Genomic DNA, 21,210 nt, shown 5'->3' with positions numbered 1-21,210 from the left:
AGGTTATTGTCCTGCCGGGAGGGAAGTGTAGCGTAGGGTGCCGTAACTGCTTGCAAGCTTGAGGTCAAGGAATGTCGTTTCGCTGTCCTTCAGAAGCAGAGACACTGAAAGTATCACATCCTTTCTTCAAATCTTTCACAGTTTTGAAAAAAACAGAAATTCTCTTTGGATTTGAAGCTAAAAAAACGAAGGTCTTACCTGCTGAAAATTAAGGTTACAACAATGTTTTATTTAACCAGCAACTGATTTTTTTTTTTTTTTGGAATTAAGAAACTAGCCTGACTTAAAATACGAATTTTACAAATAGGCAGCTTGTCACATGCATTCTTACTTTTATAGTCATGCTTGTTTAGTAAGATGTAATTGTGACTTACCAGGTTTTTGAATTAATATAGAGTAACATATAGCTGATTACATAATACACTAGGTTAGTGTGGTTTCTTTTGCAGACAGGATGGAATGGCCTCTGAGCCAGAGAACCACAAACTTAAAAACTGATTTGAAGACTTTTGGACAGATTATTTTACATATGGGATACACATGCTGTTTTGAGATAAAACTCAGAGAAGGCCCGATAGCCATTGGACAATCTGAGAGCAATTTAGCAATACAATTTTTGTTCCTTCTCTTGGGAACAAATCCTCTATGCAACTCACAGGCCAGGTTCAGTTTATGGTATCACATAATGATCACATAATGGAATAAGCTGTTACAGTAATTCAGACAATGAGGTGATACCAGCGTGATTCTCCTAGCTACTCAAAGGGGAACTACGTACGTGTGTGAGAAGGGAGAACAGTCTCCAGGCTGGCTGAAGGCAAAACCTATGCTCCAGTGAGTTCTGAAAGCTCTTGGACTTCGAAGTCTTGATCCAGTGCAAGATAGCAGCAGTCTATTCTGTGACGCCATTGACAGAGGAAAAGCCTTAAGAATTAACATTTGCATTATTTTTAGTCACAGTTATTACCCAGTAGGCACCTCATATTCAACAGACTCTACCTGGTGACTGAACTTTGCAAAAACTACTAGCGATTTCAAGTGTCTTCACTTAGGGTATCCAGCTTGAATCATACTAATAGGGCCTGTTCTCCAAAAACGCTGGGAGAAAACTACACTGTTTCAAGTAAGAGAAAAATAGAGAGGTATAAAATGACAGCTCTACACTATAGTGCAGAGCTACCTGTGCTACCTTTAAGCTAGTGTGGAGCCTGGCAGCGGTCTGCTGCAGCGTGAAGCTCAGCATGGGCTGATGGTCTCTGTTTCTCATTTATGCTGAGCTCTGTGCTGCCACAAGCAGACAGCTGCTGCTCGCCGAGCTAACTTGGGCATCGAGACGCTAACTAGCAGGCGGTAGCATAGACCTAGCCACAGAACCCAAAGGGAGGGAGTACACGGTTAGGATTTTACTAAATTAAATTAAAATTAATCAGAGCATTTCAGTCCCAGGGACCAAAATATAAATAGCAAAGGAAAAAAGTGACGTGCGCCCATGTTACTTCAGATTTCTTTCTAATTTACCAACAGAAGAGCCCGTGGCTAGTATGATGAGCATGGCTAAGCACGACAGTAGAGTGTAGTCATTTTGAAATGATTTTAATTGTTCTTCATTACATCATTGCATAGAACAAATAAATTATTAGTTTATTATTCTTTACAGTCTTGACCCATCAAGAATATTTTCTAAGAAATGTATCTTTTTTTCTTTTCTAAAGTTTGATACTCTTCAATGACTTTTCTTTGATTCTGTAATTAGATTATGAAAGTGAATAGTGTACTTTAGATGAATCCAGCTTAAACCAGCATCTAATTTTCGAAAACTGTTGGGAAAAAACTCCAACTTTGCTCAACCTGGGCATTAAAAAATTAAGGCACATAAAATCACTAGTCACTCTAGGAAAATTTGGCTGATGTGATTATAGAAATGGGCTAGGAACTACATAAATTACATTCTTTGCTTACAATGATATACAGCTGCCCTGCAACTTTAAAAAGCCATTCCAAAAATACATTCCACAGAATTGCCTGAGTCTGCTGCTGCTCTCTCCTTACAAGGTTTAAACTGTGAAGAATAATCTGCATATCCAGATGTTTTCTGTTTTGCCTAGATCTTTATGTTTCACTGTACAATGTCTGCCAAGAAAGGGATCCATACTTGCTGTGGTTTGCAGTGCTGAAAAGCGTAACCACTAGTTGGTCGGTACAAGAAGACTTGTACTTTCTCTAACCTATCTCATGCTGTTAGTAACTGTTTTACCTGTTAGCCTTTTTAAAGCAAGTAACGCAGAAGGTACTAAGCAATTAAGGAACAAAAAGTTGGAACTGAGCTCCTGAGTTCCTTAGGTACTTTTGAAAAACCTCTCAGAATCCTTGAAGTGTTGCAATAACCTTCTCTCGTCCCCTTATTCTCCATCCTTTGGTGATATAAATCCTAATAATTTGTGTGTTACCAGCCATGCCCCTTACATTTGAAGAGAGCTGAATCCTCTCTGATCGCTATTAAAAGGATACAATTTTAACATTGTATCAAGGTATATTATGGTAGCAGAGACAGCTCTGCATTTTATCAAGACTGATGACTGATGATTTTGTTAATGCAGCAAAGCTTGGAGTTATGGGACAATATGAAAATTCAAACTTTTCTTAAAAAAATGTTTGCAGCTCTTACAGAGTTGAAAAAGTCTAGCTTAGTGTTCATTTGAATAACAGCTTTACAAAACAGAATACACTTAGTAAGAACAAATACATATATGTACATTTATATTTTTAAATCTCATCATGTTTACTCCATGCTTTTTGAATAGCTGGCTCACAATTTTGAGTAATTGGAATCAACAGTATTGCTGTGATTTTTTTTTTTCCACCTCTCACAGCACAACTGTTTTAAAAATCAAGTACTGCTATGCCTTACTATTGCTTTCATATGCCAAACTGTTTTACTTCCATTTTTATTCATCGTTGCTTTGTTGTAGTACTGATGTTTTCACTCTCGCTTATGCACACACACAGGCATTCATAAGATAATTCTCTTTTTATCCAGCGAGTACTGAAACAAGATATATGAAAACTTAGAGGAGCAAAGACTAGAACCCAAGAATCAGAGCTGAGCGCCCCAATCAAAGAACTGCAGAAATATATCGTCCTTTCTGTGTGCCCTTCTCACCCCCTATGACATGTACTCATGACTGTACCACAGCCCGGGTGGTGCACAGGATACTTTCCCTCCCACACACTAAATCTATGACTCCCACTGTGTGAGTGAGTGCTCTATCCACAAGATTATTGTCCAAAGAGTCAGCGTCTGCTTTTACTGCTCTTTTCTTCGTGAATGCATGATTTGGATGCCAAAGCACAAGAGAGGGTGTCTGGCCATGAAGCCCACTTTAACATATATGAGTATAGCTTAAGACTGAACTGAGATGATTAACTGTGGATGAAAAAGACAGTTTCAGACCTGTTCCAATGTTAACTTTCTCGTGTTTGACCTCAATAACTCCCATTCACCACATTTCCAATATATGCAGAATTAGGTACTCACTTCTCAATTCTGCTATGAGGTACCTGGTTTTCAGGTGTTGCAGTCCTAGCCATCACAAAGCCAAGCTCCTCAGCACTGAGCCCTGTGTGTGTGTCATAGTAATCACCGCATTTGAAACCGTTAGCCACAGTATTTTGAAACACAGTGACCTCAGCTCTGAAGCAGGCATGTTTTCTGTCTACATTATGCTTTTTTGCAACTAAGTATTTTAAAATGACTTGGTAAAAATGAGGCATCAGCATGACCACAGAGAATTATGAAATCAATAAAAGGTTCAGAACAATTCTACAGGGATTTCAGTTGCCCACAGAAATAAAAGCCAGACACTATCTGAAATACAAAGTTCTGACTGAGGTAGCAGCAAATGAGTACAGCCAGTTGATTTTAGCAGTCTTTGAGAAGTGGATTGGACCTTAAGAAGTCGATGGGAATCTCCCTGTCGATTGCAGTTCAGACCGGATTGGATCCTGCTCATTTTAGGAGGTTGCTCCATGGACCGGAAACTACAAAAAGTTGCATCAGAAAATAAGAGTGACTTACAGGAATAATAATGATAAGTAAAATAAAACACCAACAGGAAATAAAGAACGAACATAAAATCGAGTCAATATGTTGGGTGGCACCACACAGGCACACTGAAGAAAGTGTTTCTGTTCAAGAAGATTGTAAGTGTGTTTAGAATGAAACACATATGTAAGTACTTGCTTGAAATATGACCTAAACCTCAACTAACCCAGCAGTATACCACATTCATTTAACATAAAATGCACATATGAAAAATAACGACAGCGTACTCGGAATGAGCTGTCATTTTCCCATATACTATTCACATGATGCCCGCTCTCCCTAAAACACGGTCTAGGACTGGTAAATCTCACAATGCCTGGCTATTGGAAACATAGCAAAAGTATTTGTTTGCAAATCAAATTAGATCTCTCATGAGAATAAGATTTCAAATGAGTTTTCTAAATCATCCTGTTCAATGTTAGAAGTGCCCAAAAGAAATTTATTACGTGGTATTGTCCTACTCTTTCTGAATCTTAACAGAAGATAAGAGAACACAGGTGAGCAAAATAGGGAATTAATTCAACTAAATTCTAAGGAAGTAGCACCTGAATCTTGCAGAATAATGTCATGGAATTTGCTGTAGGACATTTCTAGTGGCCCAGTATCTTGAGCCTGGGAATGGTTTGTGTCTTGGACGTTATGTATTTGTTACTGTTCTTCCTCTTCACTCTCCCCATTAGAGGCTTTTTTCTCCTTTGGGACTGGATTCTTATTTTACCTCTACTGCTGTACATCTGTTAAGTTCATGCAGTTTGTCTAGTTTAAAGATAGATACCTAACTCTGCCCATTCAGTATAACCAGATGACCGAGTGCAATGACTCTCTGTCTGACTTCTTAAGAGTTTCTGAATTCTCCTTTTTTTTTAACTGGCAATCTCAGTAGTCCTGCAGAAGCCTGTGAATCTTCAGCATATTTTAGATATGTCCTGGAAGAATAGAGCAATTTGCCATATTAGAAAATGGCGTGCATGCCTACATCCTGTGCAATTAGTTTATGAATCCTCTTTTGTTATTTTTGTCATGTGTTTATGTTTTCACTTCTGATGTCTTACGAATGTTGCTAACACAGTTCCTTTCTTCCCCTGCTTTCTTCTTCTCAGCTCTGCTGTGATCCTTAAAACAGCTGATGTTGAAGCATTATAAAAGAGGGAGACTTTTGGAATTGACAGAAATGATTACATTGCAGAGTTTAAAGTGCCAGCATTTTTTGGTCCAAAATGATAACTGCAAATTGCTGGAATGTCTCATACAATCAAATGGGCCTTAGAAAATCAGAAGATATAGATGTGTTTTGAGTCCAGTGTTCACTAGTTTTCTGTAAGAATTTTATATATGAAAAATTACATCCTTTTGGTTTCTCTGTCATGATTTTTTTCTATGATTTTTATTTTAGGCAATTTGGGGCCGTTGGGTCACGCCTGACTGGAGCTGGATGGGGTGGCTGCACTGTATCAATGGTGCCTACTGACAAGCTGAATAATTTCCTAAAAAATGTAGAAAAAGCTTATTACCAAACCAATGTCCAAAGGTTAACCGTGGAGAATAATAGTCTGTTTGCCACCAAACCCGGAAGAGGAGCTTTGATTTTTGTAGAGGCCTAAAGAATGTAAAGAATGTACAAATTTTAAAGAAACTGTGTAGGGCATTTAGAACTGGCAGGACTTCCTATGCCACCATAAATTAATCCTTTTCCTGTTTTCTTTATTACAACAGTTGCTATAATCAAAAGTTATTTCTGAAGAAGCAATTAAGAGAACACTCTTAGATTATAAAGTCTATTTTTTCCATCCTAAAAATATCTTTCAGTGTAAACATTGATTTATAGAAACCTATTGACATGGAAAACTGAAGTGCTGAAATAGATGATACTTTGTTACAGTGGATCTTTTATCCATTCTTTTTACTTTTGTAAAGGTAAGAGCAGGTGGAAAATGAGTTATTTCATTGTTGGAACCTTGCAAAGTTTGCAGAGCTGTTCAATGCTCATTCACTTCTGCTGCTGGATGTCTTTTGGTTTTAAGTCCTGTAAAAATAAAAGATCAAACTGAAGTATTCAAAAAACTGAAGGACCTGGCTAATCATTACAAGTTTTATAATAGCCTCAAAGAGGATTACTATTGTTGTAATTAATGATAATATTGGTGGAGTACTTGCCGGCCCCAGTTAAGCATTAGCAACATATGTTAAGCAGGAAACCCTATCTGAACTTATTGTCACAACAGGTTCTGATTCTTTTTCAAAATTTGAGACAACTGTGAATTTTTCCCAAGTTGGAAAGAAACTGACAGAAGTACTGGTTTTCTTGGCAGAGTGAGTGGCATCACAGTTACTGTTAAAAAAATGGAGAAGTCATTCCATTTGCAAACCATTTGCTTCACCTGATAGCTGTTCTCAGGAATTTTCCTTCTAGAAGGAGTTTCTTATGCTTGATTTTAGTGCAAAGGTCATTTTTTATGAAAGTTTCAACAAAATCAATGCTGTTTGTTAGCTGGGCATGATAACATATTTGCTTCACTAAATGAATGAACAGATAGTGAAGCAAACTGGTTTTGAGTTGCCCAAATACCATATTCCAGTTGTTAAATCTCAGCTTCTGTAAGTTTGATTCTCATGCAAAAACTGTTACAAAGTCTTGAATATAATCCATTGACCATGTAAAATAAATTAAAATTTATATTATTAATTAAGGAAATAATTCATTCGGTTATAGCAAGCAAAAGCAAATATATGTGACCAAGAATAAATGTCATTAACATATTGTTGGCAAACTGCTGTCTCTCTCCCACTTCATGCAGTGCCTAAGGAGGGTCCTGACAACTCAAGGTTATAATTGCAATGCATTGGAAATACATCATCCGTAAATCATAACCCTTCTTCTCAGTAGGAAAAATGATTATGATTGCTCAAAGAGGTGGCTGTAGGTTAAGATATCTCAAAGAGGTCTTAACCCTGCTTCTGAGTGGAAAATTAGCTTCCTGGGCCCTGTCTTTCACAGCCCAAAATATTCTACTGCTTTGCTATATGCAGTGAAAACTCAGCAGAAGTTTTGCTAGTGTCATAACCCTTGCAGCCATAAAGACATAGCAAGATTTGTCCCTGTGCACATTTCTGTGATGCTAAGCACATGTAAATGTCCAGAAGCCTGCATCAAATAAATTAGAGATCTCTCAGAAGAGATCCTCTGTACGTTACCCATGCTAATTCAGGCCAAAAATGAATTCTTAGAGGCTACTAATTCTGTGAGAGGACTCTGCCAAATTTAATACAGCAGATGAACAAAAGCCAACACAGACTGCCAGATCTTTTCAGGAGCCTCAGAGGGGACATCTAATGGTAATATTATCATCAGAGAGGATTTGTGTTTTCTAACAACCAGAAAGAGTGGAACAGGAATGCTACAGATCAAGAAAATCAACTGACAGTACTCGGGAAAAGTAAGTCAAAGGACAGGCTCTGGGCATGTTGGGGAGGAATGGAAAGACTGGTGTTGGAGGGAGGAGAATTAAAAGGGTATATTTGAAAAGGGGAATAAGGGCGATAGTTAAGAACAGGAGGTAGAATTACACATTGGTCTAATTTTAAAACAGGCTTTCAAAATTAATACTTAAGAGAATTTAATGTCTTATAACCCCCATTTGTAATGTACAGCAGATGTGCTGTATGTTCAACCAAACGTGTAAATACAGGACTCCAAAAGTCAAATAACAATAGGCAAAGATCTTGAAGAATCTCCCAAGGCAATTGTAGAGATTTTAAAGAAAATAATACCATTGCGTTGTTACAATCTGCCTTATTAAATATAAGGACAGTAATAATCCTCATTTTAATTCATTTTCTGTCATAGCAACAGATTACAACACTGTACATACCAATTCTTTTGTTACTATAGCTGTGTTGCACTTCAGTTCAGCTGGATTCCTGGAAGCTGTAATCTGTCTAAGAACAGAATAAAGGTATTTTAGCTCTTTTTTTTTTTCCCCCAAGTTGAGCATGACACACTCTAGTCACAAAATCTTCCCAAAAACATGTAGGCAAGTTTTCGGTCTGCAGCACGTTTCAGAATTTTTCTGCCAGTGAATCTTGTTATATTTTCATAAGTGAAGAAAACAGAAAAGTGGCATATTACAAAAGAGTGAAAACAAACCTTCTAAACTTCTGGTCAATTTCTTTCCTTTCTTTCATTATTGCTTCAATGCCTTTTTCATATTTTTGCTGTAATCTGCAAAATAAAAATTGGGACATAACTTTCGATGGAAGATCTAGGAAATTCAAACTGTATACATAAAAAAGGCACTCAAACATTTTTATTTACATACTACCAACAGAAAATAAATGTTTCTTTTTAAATAAAAAAAAAAAGAATGAAACTTTGTGGCTTTTTTTTTTTTAACCTTTGAAGACATTTTCCTATATAACAGGAAAAAAACCATAATCAGAGCATGAGAATGCTGTCCAAACATTGTGTAAGGTAAGCAGCAAGGACATGAGTAATATTTCTAAAAACAAAGCAAGAAGGTTCTGGTTTGGATGAGAATTTCTACATACAAAGCAGCAACTTTTAAGCTTGTTAAATCTTTCCAGATCTGTATTTTTAAATAGCTTTTTCTGACTACATCTGCAAAATTGCTTCTCTGGACAAAAATCATGCAAATCAGTATCTAAATGCATATACATATATATTTTTGAAAACCTAATGGAATTAATGTCAGACAGTATGTGCAGAGGTGATGCATCCTATTAGCACGAGCTATGATTATCAGTGCAGAATGATTTTATCTCATTATAATGTCTGATTGTAATTCATTCAATCATGAGTTTAATCTTACTGTGCAGTAAATGGGATCTAAACCTTTCCAAAAAGGATTTAGAGTGGAGACACTGTCAGACATCTAAGTGCAGCAACATTGCCTGGTGCCATGTTAATACTACGTATTATCTTAATCCCATTGACATGTACTTCATCACTGTACATGCTCCTGCTCTCAAATAGAATGAGAGTAATTTTACCATTCACTTGAAGGGAGGGGATGAAGACCCTGTATTTGACATTTTTTCTCTCTTGCACTCAAGATACATGTATATGCGTGTATGTGTGTGTGTGTATATATATATATATATATATATATATATATATACACATATATATATATATACACACATATACAAACATACATATATCAACTGAATAAGTAGTAATTACACAACATCTTCAAGAATATTAGTTTCTAGATTAATAGGATCTGAACTCCAACTTGTATTTTAATAACTGCCATGCACTTACTCAGTATAATCCTTCTGAAATTCCTCTCTGAGTCTACGAGTCTCTTTAATAACATCTTGATATGTTGGAGCAACTGGTGTGCTACAGTTTCAGTCAAGTGAAAGCTTTATATTTTCAGCTACCTGTGAAATTCATTTGAGTGCTAAATCCCAATCAGATACTGCTAAACAAAGATAAATCCAGAACAGCATTCACGAGAGCCATCTTTTTCCAAAAAGAGCTAGCATGAAAATCATACTTGTTATGCCTAGAATTAAAGTAGTGCTTTCTGATTTTTGTCACTATATGCTTCCACAAGAAAAGTGGACTGTATAAGAGGATCAGTACGGAGAAGTAAGAATAGCATGAAAAACAGACTGATAAGATCACTAAACCTGTGAATCATGAAGTTTGTTAAAAGTACATTTTTAATGCTAATTTGGAGATGGAGGCTTAGGTAGAAATAAGAGTTCACGTGTAAGAGTGTGCAATATAGAAGAGTACAAGGGGGAACTTTCACTGAAAATTGCTTTCTGTGATATAGCTTGACTGACAGCTTTCCTAGCATATACCGGATTGGCAGTGAAAGCACCAGCAGGCAGTATTGCTGTCACATCTGTCTTACTTCAGCTCTTCTAATTTAGCCAGCCTTTCTGCTGAACGGCCTTCTGAGATTCAGCTTCCCATAAAACAAAGACAAAAGACCAATTCTGTTCTTGATCTCATTTCTGCCACTCTGCCCTCTGCTTTTGGACTTGTGTCAAAAATAATTAGCTAAGACATTCTGCAAGATACCACATCACAGCCTCTGATAACAGCACTGTAATTACTGGGAGACCTGTAATTCTCAGTGCTCACTGCTCGCAGTGAGTAGTACTGAGCCTCCTCTGTAATCTCATGCGCTTCAGCAGGACTGCAATACTCATGCTAAGGTAGTAAGAGGCAGAACCAGGTAGGGGAACGTAGTTGTTACGGACATAGTGGGAACTGCTGTTGGCTGAGGAGATTTTTTTCCTCTCTCTGATTTACTAGAAGTCTCCTAAACACAAGACAATTATTAAAGTAGGATTTCTTAATTTAAAAAAAAAAAAAAAAAAGAACCTTCAGATCAGCTACTGTTTTACCAGTAAAGCCTGCAGATGAACATTACCCCAACCCACTGTCCCGAACAGTACACCTAATAGGAAAACATGTAGTATGAATTTGCACATCGAACTGACTTGCCCCAAATCTTACATGTAATTAAGGCATTCATGCCATAGTCACAGTCACGTAAGATATTAACTAATGAAAAATCTGCAAAGGAGTAAAAAATGTTGAAGCGAACCAAATGAGAAGACACTGAGGAGCTTTCAGAATTAGCTGATCAGTAAAATATTTGAGACTGATTTTGAGACTGATTTCCAATAGCAGTGGTTCACGCAGACGCAACAAACTGAGTGAGGATTTATACAAAAGCATTTGGTATATTTATTGGATTTTAAGTCCAACCCATTTAGAGAATTACTGCTGTCTCCTAAGCACTACTTTGTTGGCAAGATTACATATTAGTATTAAAGAGGCAACGCCCCCCCCCATCCTCGCCCCACAAAAGCATGCCTTTCTGCACTTGGCATGAGGCTCAAATAACTCAATAAAGATTAGATGTACTTCAGACTGAAACACACTAGTGCCCAAGCAGCTGTTGTCTTTCCAGCCAAGCTGTGTGTGATTTGGGGTGGGAATAAAAATATGTTCTGTTAGCCAATGATCAAGCCAGATGTGCTTTTATTCCAGTTTAATTTTTTAAGGATACTGAAGCAGGTTTGTATGAGATTCTTACTGCAGTTGCCACTGACTAATATTAAAGGCTTTTTTTTTGGTGGACTTCATATAATGGAGGACTTTATTTGAGTTATTTTATGTTTTCTGGCTTATCTGTGTCTCCTGTGACAGACACACACACATATATATGTATATGTATATGTATATATGTATATGTATATGTATGTATGTGTGTGTATATATATATAATTTTGTTGGCTAAGCTGCCCTGGGTATGAGTAGGATTTTTAAGTGTGTTTCCATTGATCAAATATCAATAGCAATAGAATTAAATTGTTCTGATTAAATGATGAAGAGTTTTCTACTGTTTTTCTCCCAGTGAACATCCTTTATGATCGCTCCTGGAACTGTTTCCTTCCTGTCCTGTAATGGCTTCTGTCTGGAGAAGAATTAGGATAGCAGTTTTACAAGGAGAACCTATCCTTGAGGACAAATTCAGTGACCCACTTCTAAGCAGCAACAGCAGCAACAGCAGCTGCACAAATTATATATTTTTATGAATGTATGAACCTAATTTTATGATGTTAGAACCAAATATTCAGCTCTAATGGTCAGCTCTAGCTTTCATAGCTGAATTAAAAACTGTAACAGAAAACAGAAGCTGAAACCAGAACTAAAAGAGTCCAGAAAGGATTTAGGAAACTTCTGCAGGATAATGTTTAAAGCTCCACAGTTGAATCATAAAATTAATCTAAGCCAAATATTAACTATAACTTGAAAAACTTGATCAGAAAGGTTTTGGAATGAAGGGTTAAAGATCAAGAAAAAAAAATCTACTGATCCGTTTTAAAAGTCACTAATGGTCAGGCCTGGGCCCTGAGGGTTTTTCCAGCTGAATTCCTGTACAGTTCTTTATAGAGTAAATCTAACTGTATCAGCAGCAGAGCAGATGATAAGCTTTCAAAAACCTTTTTTTTTAATAACGTTCTTCTTTTGAGAAGACCATATAAGACAGTGAGAGGAGGCCCGGGCAGCTTTTGCTTGTGAAGATCTATAATAACCCGATGATGGCCATGGCGGGAGACAGTGGGCCACTGCTGGAACCGGTTTTCAGTGCTTCCTCTAGAGGGAATTTGAGGGCTAGTATAAGCTGCTTCAAAAGACGGACTTACTAGCACCTCACTATTGTTGATGAAAAACCCCACAATTTATTGTCCTGTCTGAAATTCATAAAATATTTAACTCTCTTGATTATGAGATTTTGGGCTTTTGCCTTCATGAAGCAATCAAATATCTTGTTAGTTGATTGTTGGTAAACTCAAGTCAGGGGGGTACAGATTAAGCAGCCAAGCTCAGTCTCTAGCGTTATCACTTGTCAAGCACGTGAGCACCGCTCTGTCACTACCAGACGAATGCAGATAGATGGAGCACTCCAATACTTTCTTTCTGAAAAATACCAAAAAATAATTCTGAAGCACTGCTCCTCTCCCACTATCTTAAGATGCTATAGGAAATTGTTTTCCTATTATCAAACTCTTCATTCTTGTATGAAAATATTATGCTATTGCATAAGTAGTCATAATAAATTAAGACTTCATATTAGAAGATGGATTCTGTGACCTGTGTCCCCTCGTTTGTCCAAGTGCAAATCAAATTTTAATGACAGAAAAATGTAATGATTTGTAGGATTTATCAGTATTACACTAAACTAGAAGCATCACACAACCTGCTCTTTGGTGACCTTCTTTCTCCCTGTCTTAGCTGTGCTCATTCAACAAGAAAAACCTACTCAGAGCTCCTGAAAGTGAGAGCACAGTTATTCTAAGAAATGCACTTATTACAGCACACTTGACTTAGGGGACTTGATAAGTCTGTACACAGACTTATCTCTTTGGGCAAACCACTTGCTGAGACTGTTTGCATTACTGTGGTCTGTCTCAGTCTAGAAAAGAGAAAACTGTCCCAACTGTTGTGATCAAAACAGAAGAAGGAAACAAAATAAATGGGTGAGACTTCAGTAACGCATTCTTCTTCTCCCCACCCCAGCTGGTTTAAACCATCTAGGCAAAAAAAGTTTAGAAGAAAAGTTTATAAACACAACACAGGTTGGAGTTAAAAAGGATATGGCAGTTTGTAAACTTCAGTACGATTAATCCTGCAAGTCAAGGAACATGATGCAGCATTAGCTATTTCGTGCATTTTAAGATAATAGGAGACCAAAGGACTTTGACCACCAAGTCGGAAGAGCACACGCTTGCATTCTGGACCTGGGCCGATATAGCAGGACTGTAAAAATGAGAGAAAAGTCAGCAAAGCATATTATCAGACTGACTGTCTGCAAATAATAACAGAACAAAATAGGAACTTCTGCATACATATTAACAAATATTTTTGCTAACGATGTTTTGTTGAAAAAAGTTTTAATAAAAAGTAGTGTACTACATACTGGTGATATCAATATAAGGAGGAACCAGTATTTCTGACAAAGACTGAAGGTAATGATCAATGTTATGGGAGACTGTCTTTCTCCATTTCAAGCAGGAAAACTCCTGCAGACTATGACAGGCATAAGACCAAGTCCTCAGCAGGGAATATAACCACCTGCAAGTAAACTTGAGTTGGTTTTAATATTTACTTCACATCGATGCAATATTTTATGCACTGTAAATTTATAATCAAGACGTATGTGATAAATTAAGAGTTTTATCAGGAAAGTACCTAGTGAAGCCCACTTTAAACTGCAGTTTACTACATTCACGCTCTTACCAGAATCGGACTAGTTAATTCTACTGCAATGCTAACATGTATTCCTTCTGTGGTCATTGAAAACCATAAAACATGGTAGAAATGAATAAAATCATAGAAAAGATGTAATCAGAGTATTTTTGTAGTGCAGTTCATAAATACTAACAGAAAGAAAGTCCTTGTTAGCGTGATACCCTTAGTTGCTACTTTTAACATCACAAACATGTAAAGCAAACCTCTGTTACAGTTTCTGACTCCTTGGGTATATCATTTATATGTTCGCTATCTTCACTCATTTCTCCATCTGCCATATATTTTCCATCTTCAAGTAGATCTTCGTAACTGATGTTCTCCACTAACAAAAATATAAAGATCATACACTTTCACTTATTGACAACACACAGATTTTGTTGGCTTTCTATTCTTCTGATATCCCTTTTCATTGTGCAGCATATTTTTGGTGATACAGGATACACACCACACTTTCAGGGAGATGTTAATACGCCAAAGCTCTCCTTAGTAAACCGAAATGCATTTCCACACAAAATTTTCCAGATAAAATGCTATGCAAAGACGTTGCACTACAAATGATGAATCAGTTAATGAAAAATGGTGCTAAGAAGGCTATTTAATCCATGTTCTTTAGCTTAAAATATTAAACTGCATTATAGGGAACATACTGATCTGTCAACTCACTGGAAACTAGACAATGTCTTACTAATACTAGCAATAACACACAGATAGCTTTACCTATCTCAGACATTTCTAAAAGAGTACTAATAATTATAGACTCCCCAGCTGGCAGAGAGTAGAAAGTACAGAAAAACAAACAGCTAGGCTCACAAGACTTGGAGGTCCCCCCGTCAGCCCGTCCCCACCCCTGCCTGCCTACTGAAGTTAAAAATAAGAAGCTGTAAACCATGGGCACGGGAGCGTTCCACTTTGTGCAGCCTGCGCAGGAAGCAGGCTGAGGGGATTTTGTCTGTGCCCCATATAGAAACATTACACTTTATGTGGCGTGCACATACACACACATGTTGCCCAAGTGCAAACCTTATGTTCTGTAAAGCTCCTCTGGCGAGCAACTCTTTGTTGCAGTGACAAACGAGTACGGCAATTACAGAACAAATGGAGTACGCAGGAATGACACACTGTTTTAAACAGATCTTCGCTACCCTTACATACATTCAGGAAAGCTGTTAAAGAAAAAGAAATTTGCTGGCTTCTTGAAAGTCTTGAAACAAACAAGCAAAAATGAGCTCTAGCTTGCAGTTTTATAGTAAATTGTCAGGCATCCATGAAGACAAAGCCAGATCTTAGCTGGGCAAATACATCTTAGCCACAGGTTATAAAGCAGATACAGATGTACAAAACTATCAACACAGGAAAACAAAAGTTTGGAACAGCAGTGAGAAAAGCTTTACGTTTTTGCATAACAGGAAATCCACTGAACAAAAAAGAATTACAAATAACCACTAACATGCCTCATTTGCCTTAAAGAAACACAAAAGCTCCTAAAATGAGAAATAACATCACTGAACAGAACAACCACAAAGTGAAGAATTTTGTTTAAAAAAAAATCTCTCTTTGAACATAACAGCTCAGAGCACAGAATAGATGAGGGAGAGGAGGACAAAGAACTGCTAAAACAGAACTGCAATGAAAGCCAAGGTGAGATATCTTCTCCAAGTTGAGGTGTCGGCAGACAAATGCCATTTAAAAAAAGTTTTCCTGCAATGACAGTGATTCCACAGGCCTTCACAACAATTTATATACTCACAAGCAGAACGCGCCAGGATCGGGTTCCAGACTACTGAAAATCAGCAAAAGGGTGAAAAGGAGGTTCCCAGCGCTCCTAGATTAGTTAACTTAATTTGAATTCCTAGAAAAATGTTACAGTACCAATGGCAAGAAAGGCTACTTAATACTGAGATTAACTGGTTCATGGGCAAATATCTACTCCAGGAGTCTGTATCTCAGGACTTTTTGTTTTGCCTCTGCAGTATACAGAGATTATGTAGATCTAGGCACCACTCTCAAGCTCGGCTATGCGCACAGCCATAAGAGGTGCTTAGCTCTTCTCAATTTCAGATGTATTTAAGAGAGACTTGTAAAAAAAGAGGGAAAGATGGGTGGATAATGAATGTATATATGGGCAATACAGCTGTAAAAACTGTAGTTACTGGAAAGTACTCTTTCTTTGTCACTTCTTGTCCATCTCTACATTCTCACTGGGGATGGTTGCAGTACTACCCTCCAAAGGCTTAAGAATTATTTCAAAGTGTGTCTGAGAGCTCTCTTAGCAAAATAACACTTGATGGAGCGCAAATGGGGCACTGTATTCAAGCACAGAGCTTCCTGAAAGAGCGGAAGGAGCTCCAGCTAGCTGTGCTGCAGAGAAGTGAACTGCAGCCATTATTTGACCATATCCTTGTTGTGGCTCTCCTGGAGCAGGTCTGATCACCAATGAAGAAAATCATGTGTATTGTCTCATAGCAATTCTTGCTATGGTCCATCATTTAAGGGGACAACCCTTCAGCACAGACATCTGTACTCTCTGTTGTCTTGGCGTTAGAAACAAATACACGAAGACATCATTGAATGTCTTTGATGTTGGCCTCACAGACATGGCTGTGGTTGTCAGTTGTCAGGACTTTCTGATAACTGACCTGGGTAGAAACATTTTAGCTCAAAGATGTGAATTTAGGGAAGAAAAATGGATAAAAATGAATCTCCTGACTCAAATCAAACTATAATCTAACCTTGTTTAGGGGCTTGTATTCAGATACATGCTGTCTGGGAGTAACGCCCGTGTGCTGTGTCCCATACTGCTTGCAGAAGTGACCGGCACAAAAATCTTTCCATGGAAAGGTACAGCAGCAAACAGGTAGACACGGGCCTGAACGGCTGATCAGTAAAATGTAGCTAAGTATCAAACTCAGATTTCACTGGTGCAGAGTGTTTCTGAACAGGAAACACCCTCACCAGAAATAGAGAAGACAGCTCCTCTGGTGAGGTACTGAGGGCAGAAGTTACCCTGCTGATTAAAACCAGGAGTGATCTTAAGTTCCTGATGCTATGGAGTAGAGTTCTCCCTGGAAAGAAAAAAGTGGACAGAGCCCAATAGGATTAGTAACTAAAGAAGGTCTACTGTCATCAAGGATGGTGCCAGAGGGAAAAAAGGAGACAACGCTGCCAAAGAACACAACTACTTCCTCCTGATATCTTGATCTCCAGAGGATCCCAGGATTATAGTCCCAGGCCAGGAGAGACAGCTAGGAAGAGATGGCAGGCAGCACAGTTTGCCCATCTTGTGAGAACAGCAGTGGAGAAGTCACGTCTCAGAACATGGCTCAGCCCTGCAGCCCGACAAGTCAGTAATGAGGATTTTGTTGATAAGCTTTGAGTAACAGTTGAATAACTGAATACGTGCCATAAAGAGGAAGGAGTGGAGGGTTACTGCTTTTTTTCCTTTTACTGTAGCCACCAAACCCAGCAGCACTGTCCTAAGTGAGGATGCCACACTGTCAGAGGCCATACCTAAATGAATCTCAACACCTCCTGATTTGCTGGCTCTGCCTTTGATAATATTATGATTACAATTGGATCTAAAGAAGGACCTGTACTTCTGAAAGCTGACCTGTTTTCCAAATTACGTCATTTGGTTTAATTAAAATACTACTTCTTCCCACAAAGTTTTCTTATGTGTTATGCATGAACACTAGACATTCAAATCCCTGAGAAATTTTAATTCAACAAGATGGTCAGTACATCAATAGGACTTCTTTTATAACTCTTATGACCTCACTCATCAGTGCTAAGAGCAATACAAAAATAACAGCTCTGAGTTTTTTTCCCTCTGCCTTTCACAACCCTCCACAGTAAGTAGGTCCAGAAATCATTTAAACAGATAAGAGCGTTTAAACAGTTAATAAGGAAGAGTTAATCAAGAACACCCAGGACTAGAAATATCCTGATTTTGACAGTCTTCTCATCAACAGAATTAACATTTATTTATAGTCTACTGAAGAACAATTTAACTAAAGGCCTAATGTATCCTGCAGAACCTTTTTATTGCTGACAATAATACTTGGATTAGAATTAGCACAGCTTGATTTTTGAATCCCAACTTGAGTCTGCAGAGAAGGCAGTTTTTAAAAAGTTTTTTTTTTTTTTTTCCTCCTTGCAAACTGAGCAAACTTGATCTGGAAGTCATTAACAGATAATAAACATAACCTTCCCCCACTCACTCCCAGATGCCATCTCTACAGTCACTTTTCAGAACACAGTTGTATTTTTACAACATGTCATCCTACAGAGAACAGTCTTGCAGGCTTTCATTTTATCTGATTTCTCCCTTACTGCTAAGGAATTAGTGCATTCTCTTCAGCAGGACTCAGTTCCTGACAAGGAGAAAGAAGTGGAGTGGAAGGAGAAGGAAGTGGGAAAACAAAGAAGAAAAGTGAGAGAGACATTCAGGAGTAAGTTACATCTTTGCAAAATTATCATCTGGATTCTTCATTATGATAAGTCATAGGCATAAGAAATCATACACATTTGATGCATTTACTGCTGATAGTAATATCATGGTGACTGGTTTTGTTTCATCACCCTCTACATTAAAACTTCATCGTTCAGGAGGTAGTATTAATGGTGGCAGACATTTATTTGATGAGCACATAAGAATTTTTGGTCTGCCATGTTGCTGTATTTACTGATGTGTAACTCTAATACCGCACCTAAACACTTAGTTTTAAACTATTTCTAGCTTATCACAATAGTGAAAAAGGTGGAAGCTATTATCTGTTTGAAAGAAATTCTGAATCGTATTTTAATTCTGAATCAGCTGAAATATATTAAGTCTTGATGTTGTCATTAAAAGCTAGCCGCTAAGATTATTACAGTAACTTCAATCTTTTTACAACTTTACTATTTCTTTTTCCAAAGGTCTGGATAATGAAGACCTTACACAGGCAACACTCCCACTGACGTCAACTAGTATTTTGCCTGGGTAGAACCCTTACTAGTTTATTGCCACTCAGGTTCAGGTGTTTTATGAACAAAAGTGAAATATTCCTCACTCTGAAATTAATCGTGTTTAGCCAATGACATCAATGCCAGCGAATTACTAGGGACTGCCCAAATTAGGGCTTCCAGCCTAGCACTCAACGGCTGTCAATAACAGTACAGATCTTTTCTTTAATTTTCTTGTCCTTTGTGGCTTTCATGAGTACAGACATCATTACTTTCTGCAGAGTACTTTAGTTCAGTCATCAAGATGCAGATAAAGTTGTATTTCAAAGTTACTGTGTGTGGAATTAGTTCAATTATCTCTTTTCTGTACAAATACAATATTATAACTGCCTCTTGCTTTATCATATGCCCCTCTGTAACTTGCACCATTCTTATAACCATTTAAATAAAATGCCCAAATGTTTTAATGTAGTTAAGTTTTTTAAACTTGATACAGATATTATGTTAATGAAGCTAATTATGAAAGTTCTACAGTTTTTGGAAGGCTCTCTCTAAACTTACTTCTGATTCTGAGTGTGACCAAATATCCTCTTTGGAACAAATTTAAGGATGTTAGTATTTCACACCTTTTCATTGAAGTGTGAACTGTGAATACAGTTTTGAAAATAGAGTCTGCACATATATGCTTGTGTATAAGTATATGCAAGTTATAGAAACACAAAATAATTATCCATACTCTATTATACATACTCCTGTTGCACAGGCAGATTTCAACAGCAACTAAACCGGATATTTTTGCAGTTTAGTATGAAGATAAAGACCTTCAAAGAGCTTGTTCTCTAACAAGGAATACAATATGTTATTAAATAGTGGAGAAACAAGCAGTGAATGAATATATATTCAGAACAGTGAAAAGGTCAACATTTTCTGAATTGCTAAAAATTTGTGAGAAATATTTTCTGTATCCATAAAGTATTCTGAGAGATGTGCGTTATTCTGCTTCATCTAGCAGGACTGTTTGCACTAATATTGCAGCTGCTATCATAAAATTTTGTTGAATACTTTATTTCTGGTAAGAAATTGTTTTCTAAGAAGTAGTGGCTGAACTCTTTGCTTATTGTTGAGTGTATTAGGTAATGGGCAAGCTCTGTCAGGTATCTGTTTGAGACTGAATGTTGCAGCACATTTTAAAGTTGACTGGCTCTGTTTTTTGCTTTCTTTTCTAAATGATGTTTGTCATTCTAAAGAGAATTTAGAAAAATGTTTCACTAAGCAGACCAACTTTTCTTTTGCAGGGTCCATTTAACTTGGATTTGTTGGTAGATATTTCTCACAAATACACAGACAACAAAAGTAGTGTTCCACGTTAGAAAATACTACAGAGGTAAAACTGCTTGCTAAAATTTTCATTCTAACAGCTGTGGAAGCGCTACAGAAAATACTAAAGGGAAAATAAATAAATAAATAAATAAATGCATGGCTTTTGCTCTCATCGTATATAAGAAAGTCTACAAATAGAAAAAAAACCTCATTGATATCAGCTCTTTTCCAAAACAAAAAGTTATAGAAACGCTTAAAAGCAGTTTTGGAGCTTTTAAACTATTCTCATCACAAAAAACATCTGCCTCCTTTTCGTGCTGAAAAGCAACTGGCTTATTTTGCACGACAGCCCTGTAAACTAAGGTTGCAATCTGTCTGCCTCTGCATCATGACCAGTGACAGATTTTGTGAGCCACATACTACTATCATCAGATTAGGCTTGGAGATGAACCCTTTTTCACTCCTTCCTTTCCAAATATGGAAATAAATCATTTGACAGCAATAGCATTGGTAAGCTTTTTCAATTATTCTGTTAACCCCAGCAAGTAATCCAATTCAGAGTCTCAAATCTGTGTGAGTTCTTGACAGTCTACACAATATAGGAAAAACTAGTCCAATCTTTGTCTTTAAAACAGAAGCACTGCCTCCGATTATTTGAATGGAGAACAGATTTGCTGTGTAAAGTGGTGTAACTTCTCACTTCTGAATATTTCTTTTCTAGATATACAAGAATTCCAGAAATGCTTTTCAAAATATGGTCCCATTCTACAAGGAAAGAAACAAGAGATATTTACTAGTTGTGCTATTGCTGCCATGGTCCAAAGATGTAAGTGAAGCAAGGCTTCTAAGGAGAAGACAGCTATTATACAACTAATAACAACTGGGGGAAAAAAAACATACCAAAATAGCCAAGTTTAGGGGCACAGAAGTTCTTCCAAAGTGCCTAGATTAGAAGACTAAGATCTATAAGCTTTTATTCTGTCAATGGAGAGAGATGAACAGCTTCTCCTCTTTCCTTGCTAAATAAGGAACTCAGAATAAGGCA

General features: G+C 37.3%; 2 protein-coding genes across 2 annotated transcripts in view; one reads left to right on the top strand and one right to left on the bottom strand.

The window, feature by feature from the left end:
- Positions 1-8,469, top strand: part of GALK2 (galactokinase 2) — a 52,919-nt gene extending 44,450 nt beyond the window's left edge. The window contains exon 10 of the mRNA XM_068958678.1: positions 5,496-8,469. Coding sequence (XP_068814779.1) covers positions 5,496-5,703 — 208 coding nt within the window. The 3' untranslated portion in view covers positions 5,704-8,469. The remainder of the gene's footprint in view (positions 1-5,495) is intronic.
- Positions 8,225-21,210, bottom strand: part of FAM227B (family with sequence similarity 227 member B) — an 85,259-nt gene continuing 72,273 nt past the window's right edge. Inside the window, exons 8-11 of the mRNA XM_068958680.1 lie at positions 14,108-14,226; positions 13,253-13,412; positions 9,384-9,462; positions 8,225-8,321 (exon numbers count right to left, since the gene is read on the bottom strand). Coding sequence (XP_068814781.1) covers positions 8,225-8,321; positions 9,384-9,462; positions 13,253-13,412; positions 14,108-14,226 — 455 coding nt within the window. The remainder of the gene's footprint in view (positions 8,322-9,383; positions 9,463-13,252; positions 13,413-14,107; positions 14,227-21,210) is intronic.

Source organism: Struthio camelus, chromosome 12 (assembly GCF_040807025.1).
Source record: "Struthio camelus isolate bStrCam1 chromosome 12, bStrCam1.hap1, whole genome shotgun sequence".
Classification (NCBI taxonomy): Eukaryota; Metazoa; Chordata; class Aves; order Struthioniformes; family Struthionidae; genus Struthio; species Struthio camelus.
Note: the sequence above shows the minus strand (reverse complement) of the source record. Positions and strands in the feature narration are given on the sequence as shown.